At 41.3% G+C, this 21,303-nt stretch overlaps 2 protein-coding genes and 1 long non-coding RNA gene across 3 annotated transcripts in view; 2 read left to right on the top strand and 1 right to left on the bottom strand.

The window, feature by feature from the left end:
* The window catches only part of LOC135273861 (uncharacterized), a 236,136-nt gene extending 233,000 nt beyond the window's left edge, over window positions 1–3,136 (top strand). The window contains exon 3 of the long non-coding RNA XR_010341647.1: window positions 3,057–3,136. This is a non-coding gene — a long non-coding RNA (uncharacterized LOC135273861). The remainder of the gene's footprint in view (window positions 1–3,056) is intronic.
* LOC105726706 (protein fantom-like) overlaps window positions 1–21,303 on the top strand; it is a 494,354-nt gene that overhangs the window by 420,376 nt on the left and 52,675 nt on the right. Inside the window, exon 5 of the mRNA XM_064373604.1 lies at window positions 10,789–10,881. Within this exon, the coding sequence (XP_064229674.1) occupies window positions 10,789–10,853 (65 nt within the window). The 3' untranslated portion in view covers window positions 10,854–10,881. The remainder of the gene's footprint in view (window positions 1–10,788; window positions 10,882–21,303) is intronic.
* DLEU7 (deleted in lymphocytic leukemia 7) overlaps window positions 1–21,303 on the bottom strand; it is a 118,917-nt gene that overhangs the window by 40,927 nt on the left and 56,687 nt on the right. The gene's annotated exons all lie outside the window — the stretch shown is intronic.

Below are 21,303 nucleotides of genomic sequence, written 5' to 3' on the forward strand. Positions count from 1 at the left end.
AGTGCAAAAAAACATTTATTATGTCAGTTTCACAGTATTCACAGTTTCTGTGAGTCAGGAATCCCAGTATTTTTCAGCTGGGTGCCTCTGGCTCAGAGGCTTTCATGAAGCTGCAGTTAAGTAGTCACCGAGAGCGGGGGCTGTGGTCTCCACTGAAGACTCCACAGGGGAAGCCATCTCTAAGCCCACTTACTTAGTAGTGGTCAGTCCTCATGTGCAGTTAGACAGTGGGCTCTATTTCCCACTGGCTGTTGACTGAAGGCCTCCTTCAGTTTCTTGTCACATGAACCTCTCCACAGGGCTGACTGTAAACACAACTGGCTTTCTCCAGAGTGAGGGATGAGAGAGAAGGAGAAAGAGGATACTCAAGAAAGAAGCCATAGTCTTTTTATGACTTAATCTCAGGAGTGATACTGCTTTACTTCCATTGTTTTCTATTCTTTGGGAGTGAGTCACTCTGTCCAGCCCACATTCAAGGTGAGAAGGTTGCAGAAGGAGGCAAGGATAATTGGAGCCCATCGTAGGCTTACCACAGCCCCCATTTCCAAATATTTTAATGTGTAATCCATGATGGAGAATGTCTTGAACTAGTTTCACTGAGATTGACCAATCATTAGCTACCAGAAGAAAATCTGAATTCCTTTGGAAATGCATTGTTTCAAACTAGTTCATCCAGTTTGCAAACACATGCCGTTAGACAAGGGTTGATTTATTCCTCATCTTTCTAACCCCTCTTTTTCCACTCCCCCCATATGCATATTTTCCATTTTAAGCCCAGTCTATCAGCTTCATTTAGTTATCTGGAAGTAACAAACAAACACAAAAATATCTGACAGGCTTTGCCCCAACTAGCTGAATGGCTTCAGTAAAATCACTTAACTGTTATGGGTCTTGGTTCCTCCATCTACTGAAAGAATGGCTTGATCCCAATGATCTCTTAGGCCTCCCACAGCTTTAAAAGTCTATGAGATTTTGATCCCATGTGTGCAAACTAGGGATGAAATTAAATGTGTGGCAAAAATAATGACATCAGAGGTCTATAGTGAAAGTTAAATGAATGAGGTTTGGGAATTTTATGAAGCACTTTGTACACTCCAAAGTGCTATGCACGTATAAGGATTTATTCTTATTTAGCCCTTATCATGAAGAGGTTAGGGCAGAAGGGCACAGTAGTGACAGTAGTCTTATTCAGCTAGTCAGGTGACCCCCAGTGTCACTCTCTTAAGTCCGTACTTTCCAAGTGGAAAAACACCAGGAAGGGAGTCAGCAGGGGAGGTGACCTGTGAGGGAAATGTTGAATGTATTTTAGATTCTCAGTGTGCTGGGAACTCGGGGTTTCTGTGACTTCTCTGAGTTACCCTGGATCTCCACGCACACTCTTTGGCCACCCCTCCATAGCAAGAACTTCTTTCCTGGTGCCCACTCCTGCAAATTCTGTCTTCCTTCTGCCAGCCACCTTCCATCCTCTGGCCCCTTCCTTCTGAGATCCCACTATTCCGTGGATAGTGACCCCCCCATGTAGCTCATCGATCAGTGCCAGCTCCAGCTGGTTCCATAGCACATTGCTAAATATGAGGCCTTTTACATATCCTTGAGTATACACTTTATGCACAGAAAAGATCATTCAGGGGTTTTGTCTGGTCTTTAGACAGCAATGTTAGATTTATTAGAGTTCCATATTTAAAAATGCAATTAATCTTTAAGCCTTTGTGTTCATCTACTAAATCCTATTATTTTACTTATAAAAATTTCTGGCAAATTTTAGCAATCACAGTTAAGGATCCCTTGAATAATATTTGGTCTCATTTTATAAACCAAGTTAATTAAACATCTTTGAATATTTTCAATTACATTTACAAATATAAGTACTTTTAAGCACTTCAATCTTCATTTTCTTGGTGGGGGTTGGGGGCAGTGGGAGGGCAGGGACAGGGCCTCATTCTGTTGCCCAGCCTAGAGTGTACTGGCATGATCATAGCTCACAGCAGCCTCAAACTCCTGGGCTCAAGCAATCCTCCGGCCTCAGCCTCACAAGTAGCTAGGACTACAGACATGTGCCACCATGCCTGGCTAGCTTTTGTATTTCTTCTAGAGATGAGGGTCTCGCTATTTTGATCAGGCTGGTCTCAAACTCATGGCCTCAGGTGATCTTTCTGCCTTGGCTTCCCATGTGTTGGGATTACAGGTGTGAGCCACTGTGCCTTGCCCAATTTTCTAATAGTAAAACTTCCCATACATTTAAGTATTCACTGAAAATTTAATCAAGCAAATTTCTAAATGTGATGAATCAAATTTAAGAAAATGTTCATATGTTGTTTACAAATTTAGTAAATATATTAGCCAGTATAGGTAGGCTATGGTATGATAACAAGTAAGCCTGAAATCTTGATGGCTTAAATGTGTCAAAGAGAATCAGTGGGGCCCATGATTCATTTGGGGCAACGAAAACTTGTGGTATTTCCAAGTAGAAGCAGTCAAGAACAGCATGTCTCGTCCATCTCTCCTTTCTTTGTGAAAGTGACCTGGCTGGTGCAGCCACTGGATTGGGGAGGTCATGTGGTCCACACTGGATTTACCTGAAGGAGAAACACACCTGGATTGTGTTGCAAGAGGCCATGAAAGACTGAATTGTCTACTGGGAATCCCACATGTCCTTGTTTGAGAAAAATCAGCCAGAGTACCATTCACATCAGCTTTTATTCAAAAATGCCAGACATGAGAAGATTCCAAAGGGGAGTTCTTTCCAAAGAAGGGCAGAATGTTTTGTAGGGCTTTAGCAAGAGGGTGCTAGCTGAAGTTCAGCCATCAGCAGCCGTAGTTTGTCCAGAGAGTTTGAGAAGGGGGGGGAATTGTTTTAGTGAATTAGTAGAGATAGTTTGGGTGATTTGAATTTTATCAAAAAGGGTGGGACAGAACAGTTAGGGGCTAAGGTCATGTACAAACAAAAGAGGGAGGAGGAAGCCCAGCTGTTGGTACAAGGACATGTGGGATCCCCAGTGGATAATTCAGTCTTTCATGCTCTTTCACAAGATGATCCAGATGTGTTTCTCCTTCAGGCAAATCCAGTGTGGATCACATGGCCTCTCCCATCCAATGCCTGTACCAACCAGGTTGCCTTCATGAGAACAGGGGGAGATGGAGAAGACATGACTGCTCTTGACTGCTTCTACTTGAAAGTACCACAAGTTTTCATTGCCCCAAATGAATCATGGGCTCCAATCTGACTGCCAGGGGCATCTGGTGGGGTTGAATTCTCTTTGACACATAAAGTTTTATCTAAAACCACAAGTCTAAATCAGAAAGTATTCATGTATGCCTCTGAAGTGGGCATTTTAAAGCTGACCTGTTATTCTAACAGGTAATTTCTTTTAAACATTAATGAAATATACCAAATAAGTAGAGATTCTTAACTTGATAATATCAGTGATACAGTTTTGATTCTCTAAAAGATTTACATGTTTAGTTCTGTGTCTTTCCAGTGTTTCTGACTATGCAATGTTGGGGATTACGACTATCACAAGCAGGGATTTTAGCCAGGATGCTGACTGTATGAATTCATGCCTATACCTGGAGCATTATAATTAAAATACAGACTCATCACTCTCAGAATCTAGACAGCTCATATCCCTGCTCTGCTCCCAGAACAGGGTAAAGCCCAGGTCAGAACCTATCCTGGCTATTGCCTCACTACCATGGGTGGCATTTCTTTAACTCTTAAGACCTACAAATGTCTTTTTCATCTAAATCCAATACCTTTGAACTTGATGGAAGCTTGCATTCTTTTCACAACTTTTATGAGTGTCAACACATTAAATGGAGGAGAAAGAAAGAAGCTGTATATATCTTGAAGGCGGAGGATAAAAGAGGAAGATACCACCAAGGTGGTTGAAGAATGGAACTCTCCCTTGGGTATATGCCCAGTAATGGGATTGCTGGGTCAAATGGTATTTCTAGTTCTAGATCCTTGAGGAATCGCCACACTGTCTTCCACAATGGTTGATTCTATTATAAAGTTATGCACGAGTATGTTTATTGCGGCACTGTTCACAACAGCTAAGATTTGGAACCAACTCAAATGCCCATTAATGATAGACTGGATAAAGGAAATGTGGCACATATACACCGTGGAATACTATGCAGCCATTAAAAAGGATGAGTTCATGTTCTTTGCTGGGATATGGATGAAGCTGGAAACCATCATTCTCAGCAAAGTAACACAGGAACAGAAAAGCAGACACCACATGTTCTCACTCATAAGTGGCAGTTGACTAATGAGAACACATGGACACAGGGAGGGGAGCATCACACACTGGGGCCTGTTGGTGGGGGGGAGGGTAAAGGGAGGGAGACCATTAGGAGAAACACCTAATGTGTATAAGTAAGACATGGTGAGGGCCTGCAGCAGAAATCAAGCCTGTGCAGATGGTAGAAGAAAATGAACCATGCTTTAAGGAGATGAACATAGAAAAGCGCAAATCCCTGGCTGAAGCAAGAATGTTGAGTCAGGAGTTAGGGAGATCATATAAGTGCCCTAAACAGCAAAATGGGAAACAGAACTATGAGAAAATTCTGCAATTCAGAAAATAGAATTCCCTTCTCAATTAAATACTCAGCCAGCCACACTGCCCTTCCTGTCCTGACCCTTTTGACCTGTCTTTCACCAATCCTAGCTCCCGGATCTGCCCTGCAGGCTTCCCAGTGTCCTGGCCCAGCCTCATCTTCCTTCCAGAATCAACCCCATCACTGGCTTGCTGTCTGACCAGAAATCAAGTGATTCTTCTGCCACAGCCTCCCAAGTAGCTGGGATTACAGGCACGTGCCATCATGTCTGGTTGATTTTGTATTTTTAGTAGAAACAGGGTTTCACCATGTTGGCCAGGCTGTCTCTAACACTTGACTTCAGGTGATCCACCCACCTCGGCCTCCCAAAGTGCTGAGACTACAGGCATGAGCCACTGCCATGTTGCACCTTAGAATGAATTTGTGTTTGTGAGGTAGAGGAGAATTTCATTCAGAATTAAGAATCACTAAAGACGGGGTATTAATAGGAAATGAAAAATAGCTTTTACTCCAATGACTTAAATAGCATTGCGTCGTTCACATTACTAAGATGTTTCTACATGGAGAACTTTGGAAAGCAAATCCTGAAGGGTGCAGACAGGGGAAGGAAAAATGAAGAGAAATGGAAGAAGACAGGGAAGGGAAAATGAGGAGGAAGGAGAAAGAAGAGGAGGGAGAGGGGGACATTTGGAAAAGGCTGGAAGAATTTGCTTTCTTCACATTCTGGTTCCCAACTTGGTCCTCTTTTGGCAATAATCAGGCCCTGGGGGAGAGAGGAGTGAAAGACAGAAAGGGTAAAGAAAAAAATAAAATAAACAGAAAAGAAGACCAGGAGAAATCTGAAGGAGGAAAGAAGAAATATAGAAGACACAGAGAACATGGTATGTTAAAATGACACTAAAATGAGAGTTGAGCTTAGTTCAGCAAAAGTTTTGAACCCCTCAAGTGTGCCAGGTGCTGTACTAGGAGCCAGCCACACGAAGATGAAGGAGACACAGCCACTGTTGTGGAGGCACTCACAGGAAAGAACCAGGGTTGAGAAGAAAGTAAGTGAACGCCAAGAAAACTTGCATTGCGTGGATTATTTGGAGGCTCAAAAGGGGTCAAATGCTTTTTTCTCTAAGCACTTTTGGTGATGAATTCCCATTTCATCTAATGTGGTTTCTACTTGACATTAGCTTTTGGACATTTTCGAAAGATTTCTGAAATTTACTCCTTAGTAGGAGGCTTGGGGGTGGGGCGGAGAGAAAAGGATGTGTGTAGCTTTGCCTCAGCAAGTTTCGTTCCCCTTCCAAACAGATGTTGTCTGGCTAGCGCAGCACAGCATAAAACATGACTACTGGATTTGGCACAAAAAGCACCAATTAACCTATGTTGATTGAGTCATGTAAAAGCAACAGGGCTCACTTAGCGCTGGATGCTGTTTAAAGAAGGGTAGTGTCAGCCCGAATTGCTCGCTCCCATCACGTTCCGCATCACGTTCAGCACAGCTGCAGTGGCTGCCCTCCACCCGTCTCCCTGTCCCCTCGCCCAGCCTGGAGCCCTGCAGGCTCGTGCTGGGCCCTCAGCAGACTGCAAACATGGAAGACGAACCTGAGATTCAGCTGCTCCAAGTATGTCTGCTTCGAAATAACGAGAATAAGAGAATAAAGGGTCCTTTCCTCCCCCTCCTCTTGCTTCTTTCCTCTTAATCTCCCCCTCCCCTTCTTTCTCCTTCCACACCACTTACCAAACTGTGGGAATCTGTCTCTTTCCCTCGTCATCATTCCCTTCTCCTCCTCTTCTCTTACTTTTCCCTCTTTCAGCACCTTCTCTTTATGCTGGTGACAGGCTCAGGAGTCCCTACATTTTCTAGGTCTAGGGAAGTGGTTTTCCAACTGTTCATGAGGAATCCCTGCACAGCTAGTTTAAACTCAGGCAGGCAGGCCCTACCACTTATGCCTATAATTAAAGAAGTTTGGAGCATGGCCTAAGACTCAATATGCTTCACATCCACATCCTGCCCCTACCCCCCCACCCCCGCTAGTGATTCTGGTACAGGTGCTGTACAGACAGAACCCTGGGAAATGCTGGCCAGATACACAGAGCAACACTGGTGTGCACAGCCAGAAGAGAGCTCGAATAGAGACCTGTCTCCCTTGTGTCTGTGTCCTGGTTTTTGCCTGTCTGACCCTTCATCATTGGCTCCTCCCCCTTTGCCCACCACTTAGACGTTGCTAGTCCCCAGGGTTCTATTCGCAGTCCATTTCTGTTATCCTACACGCTGTCCCTGATGGCTCTCATTCAGTCCTGTAAATGAGAACAACATCTATACATTGAAGGCTGAAATGTTTATTTCTAGCCCAGAGCTCGCTTCAGAGCTCCAGGCACGCATTTCTACCTGGATGTTCGTGGTAAGCTCAGGCTTACCATGCTCAAGACTTAGTTCATGGGACCATGATTCAAGAGGGAGAAGCATGCTGAACCCTGTCGCTCTTTCCCAGTGGAGCTCTAGCACCTGAGACGACTATTGTAGGACTCTGGAAATTGGGAAACAGGACCAGAATTCAAGGTACCACCAAATAGATGGTGAGCTTCCCACTTTTCTCCTGGTGTCCCCCAGCCTAGACTCAAGACAGCCAGAAACTTGGAAGTGAGACAGGACCAGCATGCACACAGACAGCTCCAGGAGACACCCGTTAGCCCTGGCTTGAAGAGTGGGAAAGGGAGCTCCTGAAGGTCGACCCCCTGTGGTGCTTTCTCCTGGCTGTTCTCTAGCACTAGCCCCAGTCAGTCCCTCCAGGGTGGCAGCCGTGAGAACCATGGCAGCAAGTCCCATGGGGGAATCTCTTCTGCCATCCTATGACTTGCTTTTGTTCGCCCAGTGATGTGGTTTGAAGAATGGACGTTAATTTTAACCAAGTCCAATATGTCTTTTATATTTCCTCAAATATTTACCATTTTTAATGTTCATCCTTTCTTCCTGTAGCTCTGAATTTTCATTTGGTGTTATTTTTCTTCAGCCTGAAGGATATCTGTGAGGCTTTCTGGTAATGTGAGGCTGCTGGCAACAAATTCTCTCAGCTTTTATTTATCTAAATTATATATGTGTGTGTGTACATACACATATATACATACACACACACACATATATATATATTTGCTGTATATGCAACTTCAAGTTGGTATTTTTTCATTCATGATTTTAAAGATACTGTTCCATGTCTTCTAGCTTCAGTTTTTCCTATGAGAAATTAGCCATCATGTTATACACCTCTACATAATATGTCTTCTTTCTTTTGATGCTTTTAAGATTTATTCTTACTCCTCGGTTTTCAGCAGTTAGACCCTGATACAGTTAGTTATGCTTTTATTTGCACTTACCCTATTTGGGGTTTGTGGGTTGCTGTTTTCAGTCATGAATGTGTGGGTTGCTGTTTTCAATCAAATTTAGAAATTTTTCAGATAATATAGTTGTAATTTTTTTTTTCCTGCTCCATATTCTTTCTCCTCTCCTTCTTAAATGTGTGTCAGACCTTTTTGAGACAATCCTTACAGCTCACTGGGGCTCTGCTCAGCTGAAAAAAAAATCTCTTCCTCTCTGTCCTACAGTTTAGATGCCTGCTACTGGCCTTTTGCCATGGTCACTACTCTTTTCTTTTGGTGTATTAAATGTCCCATTAATCCCGGGAAATTAATCTTTTAAAGATACTGTTTTTCAGTTGTAGGACTCCCACTTGCTGCTTTTTACAATTTACATATCATTTCTGACAATTTCCTAATTTTTCATTCATTATACCCATGCTTTCCGGTAAATTCGTAAACATATTTAACATAACTATGTTAAAAAATGTTGTCAATTTCAACATCTGGCCAATTTCAACATCTAGTTATTCTGCAGGTCTCTTTCAATTTTTATTATTCTCTGGGCTATGTGTCACACTTTTCTGTCTTTGTAAGTCTAATAAATTTTAATTTCATATTAGATATTGTGGGTAATTCTTTATAAACACTCTGGATTCTGTTATCTTCCTCCGAAAAACATTGACTTTTGTTTTAGAAGGTAGTTAAATTACAGGCAGGTGAACTTGATTTATGAAGCTTGGTTTTAGGTTTTGTTAGAGTGGTTTTATTTTAGTTTCACAGCTAGCCTAGGATGAATCCTGAGTCCTAAAATTAAAACTTCTGGGTTTTAATTTTAATAGTTTGACATGTTTTTCAAGTCTGTTTAACTTATCAAGACTTGGATTCCAAACTGTCTGCTTGTACTGGGCAGCTACTGAAATCTCTGCAACAGCTTTCTAGCTTTTGTTTTCTCTTGAGCATCTTGGAGTCTTATCCCATGCGTGTGTAGACTAGGGATCAGCCAATTATGTGAAGGAAATTTCTATATAGCCCCAAACTCCATCTTCTGATTCCTCAGTCTCATAAGACTGCCACTTTCTGCTTCAGCTCTGTGGGCTACATGTGGATGGACTGGAAAGTATCTTTAGGGAGAAAAAACATATAAATGTGAATTTCAGTCAGTGAAGGTCAAATCCCCACCAGTTTCTGCTAGCTTTTGTTCATCTCCCAATTGTTTGATTGTTTGTTCCCAGAGTTTACAATAGTTATTGGCAGGAAAGTGTTCAAACTTTTCGCTTTGCCATTAGTCTCTTTTTTATGATTTTCATCTGTTTTCTCTTTGTTATCTTCTGGATAGTTTCATCACATTTATCTTTCCATGCATTAAGTCTTCCTCTAGCTTTGTTTGGTGACTATTTAATCTAATCTATCAATTGAGTTTTAATTTCAATAATGATGTTTTTTATTTCTAGGAATTCTATTTTTTCTAATCAGCCTTTTATTTCTCTGAAGCTCTTGTTTGTTTCTTACATTTTAAATTCCTTTTGAGCTCCTAGTCATTTTGACAATGTCTATTTTTATAATCTCTCTCTGGGGCTTGTATTACCTACATATCCTCAAGGGTCAATCAAGTTACTTATTCAGTCAATTGACTTCTACTCTTGGTCGATGGTATCATTGTGTGTTTGCATTTTTGACTCCGTTTTGGATTTTGAATTTATCTGGAGCCGAGCTTTATCTGTTGAAATGATCTGTGGTCCTTGGTGAAGGGTACTGCCTTCCAAAGAGGTTTTGTGTTGAATTGCCAGATAGCCCAGTGCTGTCACTGGCCTGGGCACACTTTTCACTAATTTCTTAGTTTCAGGATTCCTGCACCTTTGTGAACTCTTTTCCAACCACAGATGAGGCTAAAATAGCCAGTTCCCTGATATATCCTTATGTTGATGGGTGGATTTATTTATAGTTCCTTCTTTTAATAAGGGATTAACTGTTTAAGAGTCATAGCTCTACAGGAGGTGTGTGAGCCTCTTGTGGGTCCCAGATCTCAATTACTATTCCTAAATAGGCATTATTACCCAAGTCTCTTTGTCACTAAGACAGGAAATTACCTCACCCCCAGTTCAGGATAGGCATAACATCAGCTCATAGGGTCACCACTCCAGGGCTTTATCTCACTCTTTAAAGAGATTGGCTAAACATTTAAAATGTTGATGTTCACATGTCATCTATAATTACTAGATATGTTATTAAGGGAGGGTTTCTATTATCTTTTTTGCCATGTTGTGCAATAGAAACCCTGTTTCTATGTTTGTTTGTAAGTAGCCTAATCAAATAAGGGTTTTAAACATAGACTACCTCTTGGTGGCTTATAGATTTTGTCTCTTAAGCTGAAAATTTAACATAAAAATCCAGATTTCCATCTTCTCTTGAAAATTTTGAATCTTGAGTGATGTTAGTCCACATTCTCCCATGGTACCAGTAAGCCGGAGCTTATTAGTGGCGTCCCGCTTTGAGAAGGGATAAATGCTCCAGAGCTTCCCATGGCCACCACAGCACCCTACAGACTTACAATTAACTTGCTTTACTTTCCTGGCTACTGAATGTATTCATTTCTAACCACTGAATTAACAGACTTGTCATGGTTAATACTGAGTGTCAACTTGATTGGATTGAAGGATGCAAAGTATTGATCCTGGGTGTGTCTGTGAAGATGTTGCCAAAGGAGATTAACATTTGAGTCAGTGGGCTGGGAAAGGAAGACCCATCCTTAATCTGGGTGGGCACCATCTAGTTAGCTGCCAGCATGGCCAGGATATAAAACAGTCAGAAAACCGTGAAAAGGCCAGACTGGCTTAACCTCTCAACCTACATCTTTTTCCCATGCTGTGTGCTTCCTGCCCTTAGAACATCAGACCTTGAGTTCTTCAGCTTTGGGACACGGACTGGCTTCCTTGCTCCTCAGCTTGTAGACAGCTTATTGTGGAACCTTGTGATCATGTGAGTTGAATACTCTTTAATAAACTATGTTATCTATATTATTAAGTAAACTATGTTTTATGTATATAATATAGTTTAATATTTATAAACTATAATAATATTTATAATATTAATATTTATTAATATTTATAGACTATATATAATATAGTTTATTTAATTATCTCTCTCTCTCTCTCTCTCTCATATTAGTTCTGTCCCTCTAGAGAACCCTAATACAAGATTCTATCAGATTTTTATGCATGGCATCACATGAAGAATTTCTTCTTTTGGGAAGCTGTTTTTGTTCATTCCCACAATCCATTCTTTAAAGTAATATCTTTCTCTCATCATCTAACAGGATTAGATGTCCTTAAGAAGCAATGTGATGTCACAAAGTTCTAGCTAAGGAGAGAGCTTTAGTTTATGTAAATTTCATCTTTCCATAGACCTGCCCTCACTCTTCTAACCTTTTTCCTCCCCTATATGAAGAAATGTCTAACTTTCTTTCATTAGAAGGGGCATGATAAAGTAAGCAGAACACTGCAGTAGGCATCAGGATGCATTCCATTTCCAGACCTATCTCTTACCAGCTGGATGCTTCACTCTTAGGAAGATCAAGCGACAAACCTGGATTAGTCCGTTTTCACACTGCTTTATAGAACTACCTGAGACTGGGTAATTTATCAAGAAAAGAGGTTTGATTGAGTCATAGTTCCGCAGGCTTAGCTGGAAGCATGACTTGGGGGTCTCAGGAAACTTATTATACAATCATAGTGAAAGGCAAAGGGGAAGCAAGGCATATCTTCTCATGGTGGCAGGGGAGAGAGAGAGAGAGCGAAGGGGGAACTGCTGCACAGTTTTAACCATCATATCTCATGAGCACTCACTCAGTATCATGAGAACAGCACAGGGCAAACCACCCCCATGATCCAGTCACCTCCCACCAGCTCCCTTCCCCGACATATGGGGATTACAACTTGAGACGTGTTTTTGCTGGGGACACAGAGTCAAACCAGATTAAAACCCAGACTGTCAATCTCCATCTCCGACTTCCTCCACCTGCTGCTGCTTCCTCCTTCTTCTTTCCATCTGATAGCTATGAGAAATCAGGTGGGTGCTCTTCTATTCATCCAATGAGCTATTGAGAATGCCTGTATTTGGGTAACTTAAAAAATCAGATAAATGAACCAGATAGCTGTTGGCTTTTGTGAAGAATAATTTTAGGGATCAAAAAACAAAAACAAAGATATTCTTTGTATCAGAGAATAGCATTATTATCTCCTCATGTAGTGCCAGCTCTTTTAACTGTTAAGGTCAAATTTCCTAGTTTTCCTAATGTTGTCTACTAATTCCCTTTAAACCAAACCCTGTGTGAGCAAAATAAAGCATGTCCATGAACTAAATTTGGATAAAACTGATTTGGCCTATGAGCCATGCCTTTAAAGAAAGAAATCTTAAATAATGGAAAAAATTGCTTTTGATTTATGTGTTTAATAAGTTAGCTATATTATGCTTCAAAATATAGCACTTAATTTTGTATCTTTTTGCATTCTGGAATGATTTCATATATAAGTCTCTAGCCTCTTGTTAGTCCCAATAGGCAGTCAAACTATTGACACATTTGTGTTTTCTCATGAAGGCCTGCTAGGGTGTGAGATAAAGAACAGATGCTTAGTCCAGCTAACGTGTTCATAGGACTGTAGATCTAGAAAATACCTCAAGGGCTTCTAGTCCAAAGACAGCAAAAACACAGCACGTTGTACAGCCAGCATGACAGATATCACCTGGCACAGAAGCAAAAATCCCCACCCTTAGAGCTTGCATTACCTTGAATTAAGATTTGGAATCTCCCTAAGTCCTATTTTTGAAGAAAAGTATTTCCAGGCTGGGTACGATGGTTCAGACCTGTAATCCCAGCACTTTGGGAGGCCAAGGCAGGTGGGTCACCTAAGGTCGGGAGTTCAAGACCAACCTGACCAACATAGAGAAACCCCATCTCTACTAAAAATATATATTTAAAAAAATTAGCTGGGCATGGTGGTGCATGCCCATAATTTCAGCTACTCGGGAGGCTGAGGCAGGAGAATTGCTTGAACCTGGGAGGCGGAGGATGCAGTGAGCCAAGATTGTGCCATTGCACTCCAGCTGGGGCAACAAGAGTAAAACTCTGTCTCAAAAAAAAAAAAGGCATTTCCAAACTTACATTTCATGAACCACTAGTTTTGTGGGATATCCTTAAGTATTAGGTAGCTGCCATGGTGTAACAATCAAAGTGTAATTGCAATCTGAATTCATTCTATCTAGCTTAATTAGCAAGGGAATTCATTATTATTATTATGATTGTTATTTCCTGGGAGGCCAGACTTGTGTGCTACATAGCCAGGAAGAAAATAGGACCAAAAACAGGCAGAAAATGACGCCCAATTGCATTGTGGTACATCTCTAGGAGAAACATGCCAGGCACTCCATCACAGCCACCTCGGGAAAACCAGCCACCTGCAGCACCATGCTTATCAAAAGGTGCAGTTCCTTCCGGATGTGCTGACTTCCTCTTCCAGGTCTCACGGATTGGTCCCGTCTAGGTCACCTGCCTGTATCCAGCCTCCAGGGGAGTCCTGGGAAATGTAACTTTTTAGAAAATGGAAGTAGGCACATAGACTCTGCCATCTGATCAAATTACTGTAATTTAAACAGGCGTCGTTATTGAAGGGCTTTCAGATCTTTTAAAATGCTAATATGTTCTGATTCTCCAGAGTTTTTAAAAATTATTTTACCATGACACACTTTTTTTCTAATCTTCCAGAACTGTGTGGGTTCTACCTAACACATTTGAAGAATGCCCTTTTAAGCCGTTAACACATCTTAACAGAGATTAATCTGTTATCATCTTAACAGAGATTGTGAGTTTCTATGTTAGTAGTAGCAAGTTCCTTCCCACAAAAGCTTAAGGCTGTGGTCAGTTTGGAAGAACAGCTGACAGAGGGGCTAAGGGGTCAAGGTCTTTAGGTGGTAGGCTTACGAGTACAGCCATGGTGGAGACCCTGTGCAGTGCTGCAGCCCCCCTCATCCCAGGACAGGATGGTCTAGAAGTTCACACTAGGAGTAAAAACACCTCTGTGTGAATCATTCCTAGATAGCAGTTTCTGCATGCTACAGATTACTGCTCTGTGTGTTTTAGCAAATCGAGTCCTCCAAATGTATTTCATCAAGAATTTTTTGATTTAAAACCTGGGTTTATTGGCATTCACATATGTGAAGGGCCATTTTGTTTTCTACTAATGACTCATTGGTTGAGAGTGAACATCAGTTTGCAGACTTCTGAAAAGAGCATTTACTAGTAATTTGCAACACATTATCATGTGGGAATCAGATTACGGCTAAGGAGTCCTCATAAAACCAGCTTTAACATTTACTACGTTTCTAGAGAAATATATGTGCTCTTTGCCTCTGTGAGGATGCAGCCATTTGCCTTATGTGGAATTGGGGTGGAGGGAGAATGCCATTTTCAGGCTACATGGTTGCTGAAGTGAAATAAACTCAGTCCAAAAAGTAAAGTCATCATTGGTCTTTTCCCAAAAGGATTACCACAGAAATGAGATAAGGCACAAGGCAGAAGGAGGTGGAGAAGGCCTGTGGTCGATCTCATGGAGATGGAATCTGTGAGTGTGCAAATGCAGAAGGGGCAATTAGAGTCTGTGGCCAGACAGAGAACGGCTGGGAGTCAGTAAGTGTGGTATCTCGCCTTCCTGTCTCTGCTCATTTCCCCGTTTGTGCCAGATAATGTTTCCATTCTTCCCACCCAGATCCAGCACTCAAACGCTGGCTTTCTTCAAATGAGTTCCCAATCCATCCATCTGTCCATCTGTCCTTGGGTTTGCTGAATCAAGCAATCAAATATTCTCTGATTTTCTGCCTGCATTTTCTTACCCAAATAACTGGAGCATTTCTGCCTGTCTTCCTTAAATGGCTATTTTTCCAAATCAAGTTGGTAAATATCTGTAAAGCAGTAGTTCTCAGACTTGTTGATCCGATAACCTCTATACACTTAGTAATTGTTGAGGATCTCAAGGTGCTTTTGTTCATGAGGGTCGTACCAATAAATATTTACCATAATGGATATAGGCCACTTTAGAAATTAACTAGGAAGTAGAAAGGAATGTTTAAAACACAAAAATAATGGAGCATATTTGACCAGCCATTAGAGAAATAATGTCATCACCTGTCACTTCGCCTCTGGAAAAACTCCATTGTACGCCAGTGAGAGAATGAAAGTGAAAAAGCAAATACCATCTAAGTATTACTATGAAAATAGTTTTGATCATAGACCTCTAGGAAGAGCTTGAACACCACCAATGTCCCCAGACACTTTGAAAACTGCTGCTCTACCAGCCTGGGCAACATGGTGAAACCCTGTCTCTACTAAAAATACAAAAAATTTAGCCGAGCATGGTGGCAGGCACCTCTAATCCCAGCTACTCAGAAGGCTGAAGCAGGAGAATTGCTTGAACCTGGGAGGCAGAGGGTACAATGAGAACCGAGATTGCTCCACTGCACTCTAGCCTGGGTGACAGAGCAAGACTCTGTCTCAAACAAAAAAAAAAAGAAAAGAAAAAAGAGAAAGAAAACTGCTGCTCTAGAGCATCTGCAAATGGTCTTCCTACCTCCGTCCCTTGTTCCCCACATCACTGCCTCATGGATCTTCCTAAAACACACATTTGATTGTAACATTCCCCTACACGGAGCCCTTTTTATGGCTGCTTATCATCTGTAGCATAAATTATCAATAGCAACCATGCTTAGACCACACCCATCTTTGCCTGGAAGACTTCTGTCCTTCACGTCTCAGCTCAGAACACTAGGAAATTGTGATAATTTGTACATAAATTTTGCCTTAGATAAGATAGAACAAATAAAAATATATATACTTAATTGTTTTATTTGCAAGTATTTGGGGATTAAAAAATAGATGGCTTTGATTTTATGATTTTATATTAGAAGTCAGAAAATCTTGCGATTTGATGCGAAGAGTCCACTACACTTTTAGGCTCTGTAAGCCATGAATATCTTTTAACATTTATTGTGCCCTTCACCAGATGTATTCAAACTGTGGTTTTATTTATATATATAGTGGCTGTCCTCTAGAATAAATGTATTTTATCTACCTCTTTCCCCCACACCCTAGAAAACTCCACTCAGATGTTGTATCTTTCAAGAAGCCTTTCTTAACACTCTCTTCCCTCCCCTTAGTGGTCTGATCGTGACCTCCTTACATATTTGGAAGACCACCTCCCTCACAAAGGGTCCGTAAGTCCTTTGAGAACAAAAGTCATTTTTCATTAGCCTTTGTAATTAGACTCTAGTAAAATGACTGGCATGGTTCCTGAAACAAAAGGCATTTCCAATAAATGGCTAATGGGAATCAGACATGTGTATATGTTGTCTCTGCCCTGACAATCATTTTCCCAGCCTCTGTGCCATCCTCCAATATAGCTCTTTTCTCAGCATCTAAGATTCTGTCATTGGCAGTGTGATATTCTTAAATAGCCATAACTAAAACTTAGGCATCAATGAATTCTCCCTCACTCCCAACCCCCTTGTTCAAGAAACTATTGAGACCTCTTCATGTGATCTCTGCAATGTCTCACCCAACCATTTTATCCTTTCTGCCTTCCTTTGCCATAGGTTTAATTTGTTTCCTCATTATTTTACACTTGACCATTAGCACAACCTCCTCATCTTCTCCAAACTAGCCTTAGTTTCCATATAGTGAGCTTCTTGAAGTCAAAAGATTTATTCCTTACCATAGTCCTAGCATATTGCACAGGACTCAAATCGTCTTTTGAATAAAAATGTGAATTCCCACACATCGTCTACACTGTCTACAGAAAAAAAAAAAAAAATCTCTTCAGGATAACTTCTAATCATGTCCCTTACCTGTTCAAACATTTTCTGTGTCTTCCATTAATTACAGAATGTAGCAGACCCTGTTGGTGCCTGGGCCCACCTCCCCTCAGCCTGGGTCACCTACAACCATGCAGCTCCCAAGACGGTTTCTCACGTCAAAGATGTGTGTCTCTTTTCTATTCTTCCTAAAAGTTTTCTGCAGTATCAAGGGTGCTTGTTTTACAGAAAGTATAACCCAGAAGTTGGAAAAAGTTGACACTGCTGAGGGTAACCCTCAACCAAAGGGGGTTGGGAATCACTTGGTAAATTTCTCAGTCTCCTCATCCTCAGTGGATGGATTCTAAAGCGTTTTACTCTATTTCTCAGGGGGGCCCAGCAGGACTGAGCTCCCTTTGCTCACAGCAGCAAATCACATTTAACCAATGTTTCATTGGTTTCTCCCTTCCCTATCTCATTCCCCTACTTCTTCCCTTGTGCCCTCAGAGATGGCCTTCCAAATAAACTATCCGAACCAAACAATGACGTGAACAAAATCTAAACTTTGGGCCTATAATTCAAAGTACCCCAATAGCTTGATTCTAATCTGTATTTCCAGGTTACATCTTCTTACACATATTCCTTACACGGATTCCACCCCCTGGCCAACTAGAAGGCTTGTTGATCCAAACATCTCACTCCAAGTTATAATTATTCTATAGTTTCATTCACTTAGAATGGCACCACTGTGATTGACTTAGACCAGTGGAGCTTTCCTCCCTAGCGTGGGGAGGGGCCCAGCCAATGCTGCCTCTCAGAAGAGGGTGACGACAGTGAAGTCCTGTGAGCAAAAGAAAGTAGAAGCTATAGGTGATGGATTGACAGCCAATAGTGTCTGCCACAAACAGGTAGCAGGAAGGTAAAACATAAAGAAAATAGGTGCTCACCAAATTCAACACAAGGTGCTGGAAATGTACCGGTGAGCTGAGGTGAGTCCTCTGAAATTTACTCCAGTAATGGACACTTTTCTACACAACCATCCCCAGCCACCTGATCCTGATCCCTGCTGTAGGCCCTCTCCATGCTGGCCCATACCACGCCCAAGGGAACACATGTAGAGATATGGCCAGGCCCTCCAGGCCTGTGCTGTGACTGCTCTGCCAGAACGAAGATCACAGACTTACCACTCCCTGTTTTTAAGGGGTTGCCAGCCCTTGCTCCTTGCAAAGTCATAAGCTCTAGCTTCAGTTCAGAAACCCACCCCCTGTGTTTTGCCAGGCACGTGGATTTCCGTGCAACCTGGATGCAGAGAGTTTCCAAATGTCTCGGGCTATGAGATGTTAATCCAACATCCACTTAAAGTGCTTTGGAAGCACTTCTGCTTTTTGGTTTATTGATGTGCTTATGTTGTATTAAGATATATTTCTGGTGTAATCATGAATTCACTTCAAGACATATTAAAGAAGGATTTTTCCTAGCTGCTTACTTCAGAACATTGGTCCCTAGAGACCAGGTATTTTTCAAAGCTCCTTAGAGGCCCATAAAAAGTGATGGAAAAATGCAGCTGGGCATCTCATGTGGAAATGAAACCTACTGGAATTCCATCTGTATATCTGCCTTAACTTAGCTTGGTTATTGGTTCTTCGGAATTGTTCACCGCATACCTCTTCCCAACTTGCTTCCATCTCAAAGGAGGAGAAGCAATGGGAATTTTCAATCACATTGTTCTCCAAGAAAGATATTTGTGCCGGCAGATAATAGACGTTTCCTTCCAAAGAGCATGTTGCACTCAGGAGACGTGTTCAAGTGCGTGTTCTATGGGCATTAATGGCAATCTGTCCTGGAGACACTCACAGAGAGATTGAATGGCCACTGCATTTGAAAGCCTGGACTCCCATCCCTGATCTGCCACTTCTCCCTAGTGGTGACCTTAGACAAGCTGCTCAAACTGTCTGGGTTCTTTCTCTGATCTGTAGTAGAGTGCTCAATCTCCTTCCCTGCATCTGTGTGAACAGTTAAGTGCTTTATACAAGTAAGTGATTCATATTAGAACCTGTCCTGCAGCTCTGGGTGAACTGTTCTTCCCTAGAGCTGTCAGTTACCAACCTCAAACTGGCAGTTTTCAGATGTGCAAATTAGCTTTTTCTCACTGGAAGAGAGTCTAGGGACTCCTTGTTCTTCTCTAGATTTAACATAATTGGGCTTCTACTTGGGCTAGTTATATAAGGAGAAGAGACAACCCCTCAGCTTATGTCGTGCCCTATGGAAGTGCCATGACTGTTTTATGTCAGACACTATTTAGTCCTCTGCAGTCTGAGTTTTCTGATGGATAATCTACTAGATGGTCTGTGTTAATGTTCCTTCCTGCTAACTTAAGCTGAAGAGTAACTCACCAAGGAGTGACATCAAATCATTTGGAGAAAACCCAAATTCAATGGGCTGGGGTTGGGACTAGTGAGACACAGAGATGGATGCACCAGGAATCAGGAATGAGATCAGACATTCACTAGCTTTCAATTATTTAACATCTTAGAGGAATTTTATCTTACATCAGAAGATGTGACAGTAGTAATAGCAACCAGAGTAACGTTACCATTTTCTTAAATTTTGTTTTTGAGAGGAGTACCTGGGGAGTACAGAGCAATTTTCACCTAGAGTTTTGCTCTATTAGAAGCCAAGTATGGTAGTTGATCCTGGAGTTAATATAACCCAGTGAAAACTGAAAATTGGAATCTGGAAATTTGAGTGCTGAATAGTCCTTACAGACTTATCCTCAGCTATAAAAAGGATCACCTAAGGCAACTTGTCCAACTACTGGGTGATTAAGAGGCTGCAAAGCTAAATGGTAAATGAAGCATCATCCTCCTCATTGTTGAACCGGCTAACTGGGAAACACTCCTGAAGCATCACTTCTTCTCTGGGCTGTAGCTGAATTTCCTGACTTGCAAGTTGAAGTTCCCATTCATGACTCAGAGATAAACAGTTTAAAACGTCATGGGAAGAACCAGTTTTCTCCACGAATAGAGCATTTGTCACCAACACTTGCCAAATGTTCTCAGGGAACAGGGAGCTAGAAATACAGGTGTGGCCATGGATATTCCAGGCCCTCTATTCTGTGCTTTCATTATCTAAAGGCAGCAACACCTATAAAACAACAGATCATACTGACCACTGAAATAGAAGGAAACTACCACTCATAATTGCCTGAACAGATTCTAGCATAAAGGACAAGGATTAAGATGCAAATTAGGTGGAGAAACTCCAGGCAGCCATTGTTTTGAAGCAGATTATGGGTGGCAGAGATTTGGCAGAAGGAGACCTTCATATGACATCATTTTGCTTGTCTGGCTTTACAAATAAGACTTTGATGGACTCAAGGTTCTAGAAAAAAAACCTAGCTCTTGGACTTTACATGGGTCTGAACCCCATCATCAGAGAGCCTTGATTTTTACCCATTCTGGCTTCTCTCTCTACCTGTGTGGCAAATATGCTTGTTCGCCATATGCCATTTTCATAGACAATCACAAGGCTCTAAAGAAAGGACACAGCAAATTATATGATTGCCCAGAAGGTTCCTTGCCTGGCTTTTTGTTGTTTTGTTTTGTTTTTAGATCCTAACACACAGACAAGAGCTAATTTGTAAACTTGTACTGTGCAACATTAAAACAATTTACCATGTAGGTTAATCCAGAACCTGCCGCATAGTAGCAGCTCAGTGAATATTTGTTAAATGAAATAAATGCTCCTAGGTTTCAGAAGGAAAAGAAATCCGAAAAGTTAAGAATGGAGAAAAATGTTCACTAATACATGCTGGGTAAATACAAGACTTTTCTGGAAACAGAACTCCGGAGTTAGTATCTCAGCTCTACCAACTGAATCTCTCTGTCCTTGGGCAAACCCCATAATTTCTCTGTGCCTCATCTGTAAAGTGCAAATAATAATTTTCAAAATGGAATTTTAAAAAACATAAAATCCTTTGTTTTTAACTATTTGAGTGAGTTAAAAAATGAATGTATGACCCTCTGAGGAGTTAGGATATTTACAGACAATTTAACAGAGAAATATTAGGATAAGATTGCCAGGTTAGGATTCATCTGGGTAATGTCCAACATGCCATAAATCACTGGGGTTATCAGTTTCCCTGATGAGAAATTATTTGTAAATCTACTGGACCAAAGTCTTCAAGTTAACAAGTGACTTCCTTAAGCCTTGGAACTTTAATTGAAGTTGAGTGCTAAGGTAAATTGAGGACATTCTTCCAGAAATCCTTGAGTGGCTTCTGCTCACTTGAAAGAACATGTCTCTCACCTTTTCACCTTCATTCCAAGTTTTGGATATTTTTTCTGGCTTCGTCTTCCTATTATGAGGATTAAATGGGTTAATATTTTAAAAAGTCCTTAAAACAGTACCTGGCATTTACTTAGTAAATGCTGTTAAAGTTGTAATGACTATGAGTTTTCCCGGCGAAGTCAAGCCCACTTAATAATGCCCAGGATGGGATTTAAAAAGCAAAGCTCAGAAATGTTACTGTTAGCATTACTTCTCCAATCAAGAGGAACATCC

Source organism: Aotus nancymaae, unplaced genomic scaffold, assembly GCF_030222135.1.
Source record: "Aotus nancymaae isolate 86718 unplaced genomic scaffold, 86718_ANA_hifiasm-v0.15.2.pri h1tg000009l, whole genome shotgun sequence".
NCBI lineage: Eukaryota > Metazoa > Chordata > Mammalia > Primates > Aotidae > Aotus > Aotus nancymaae.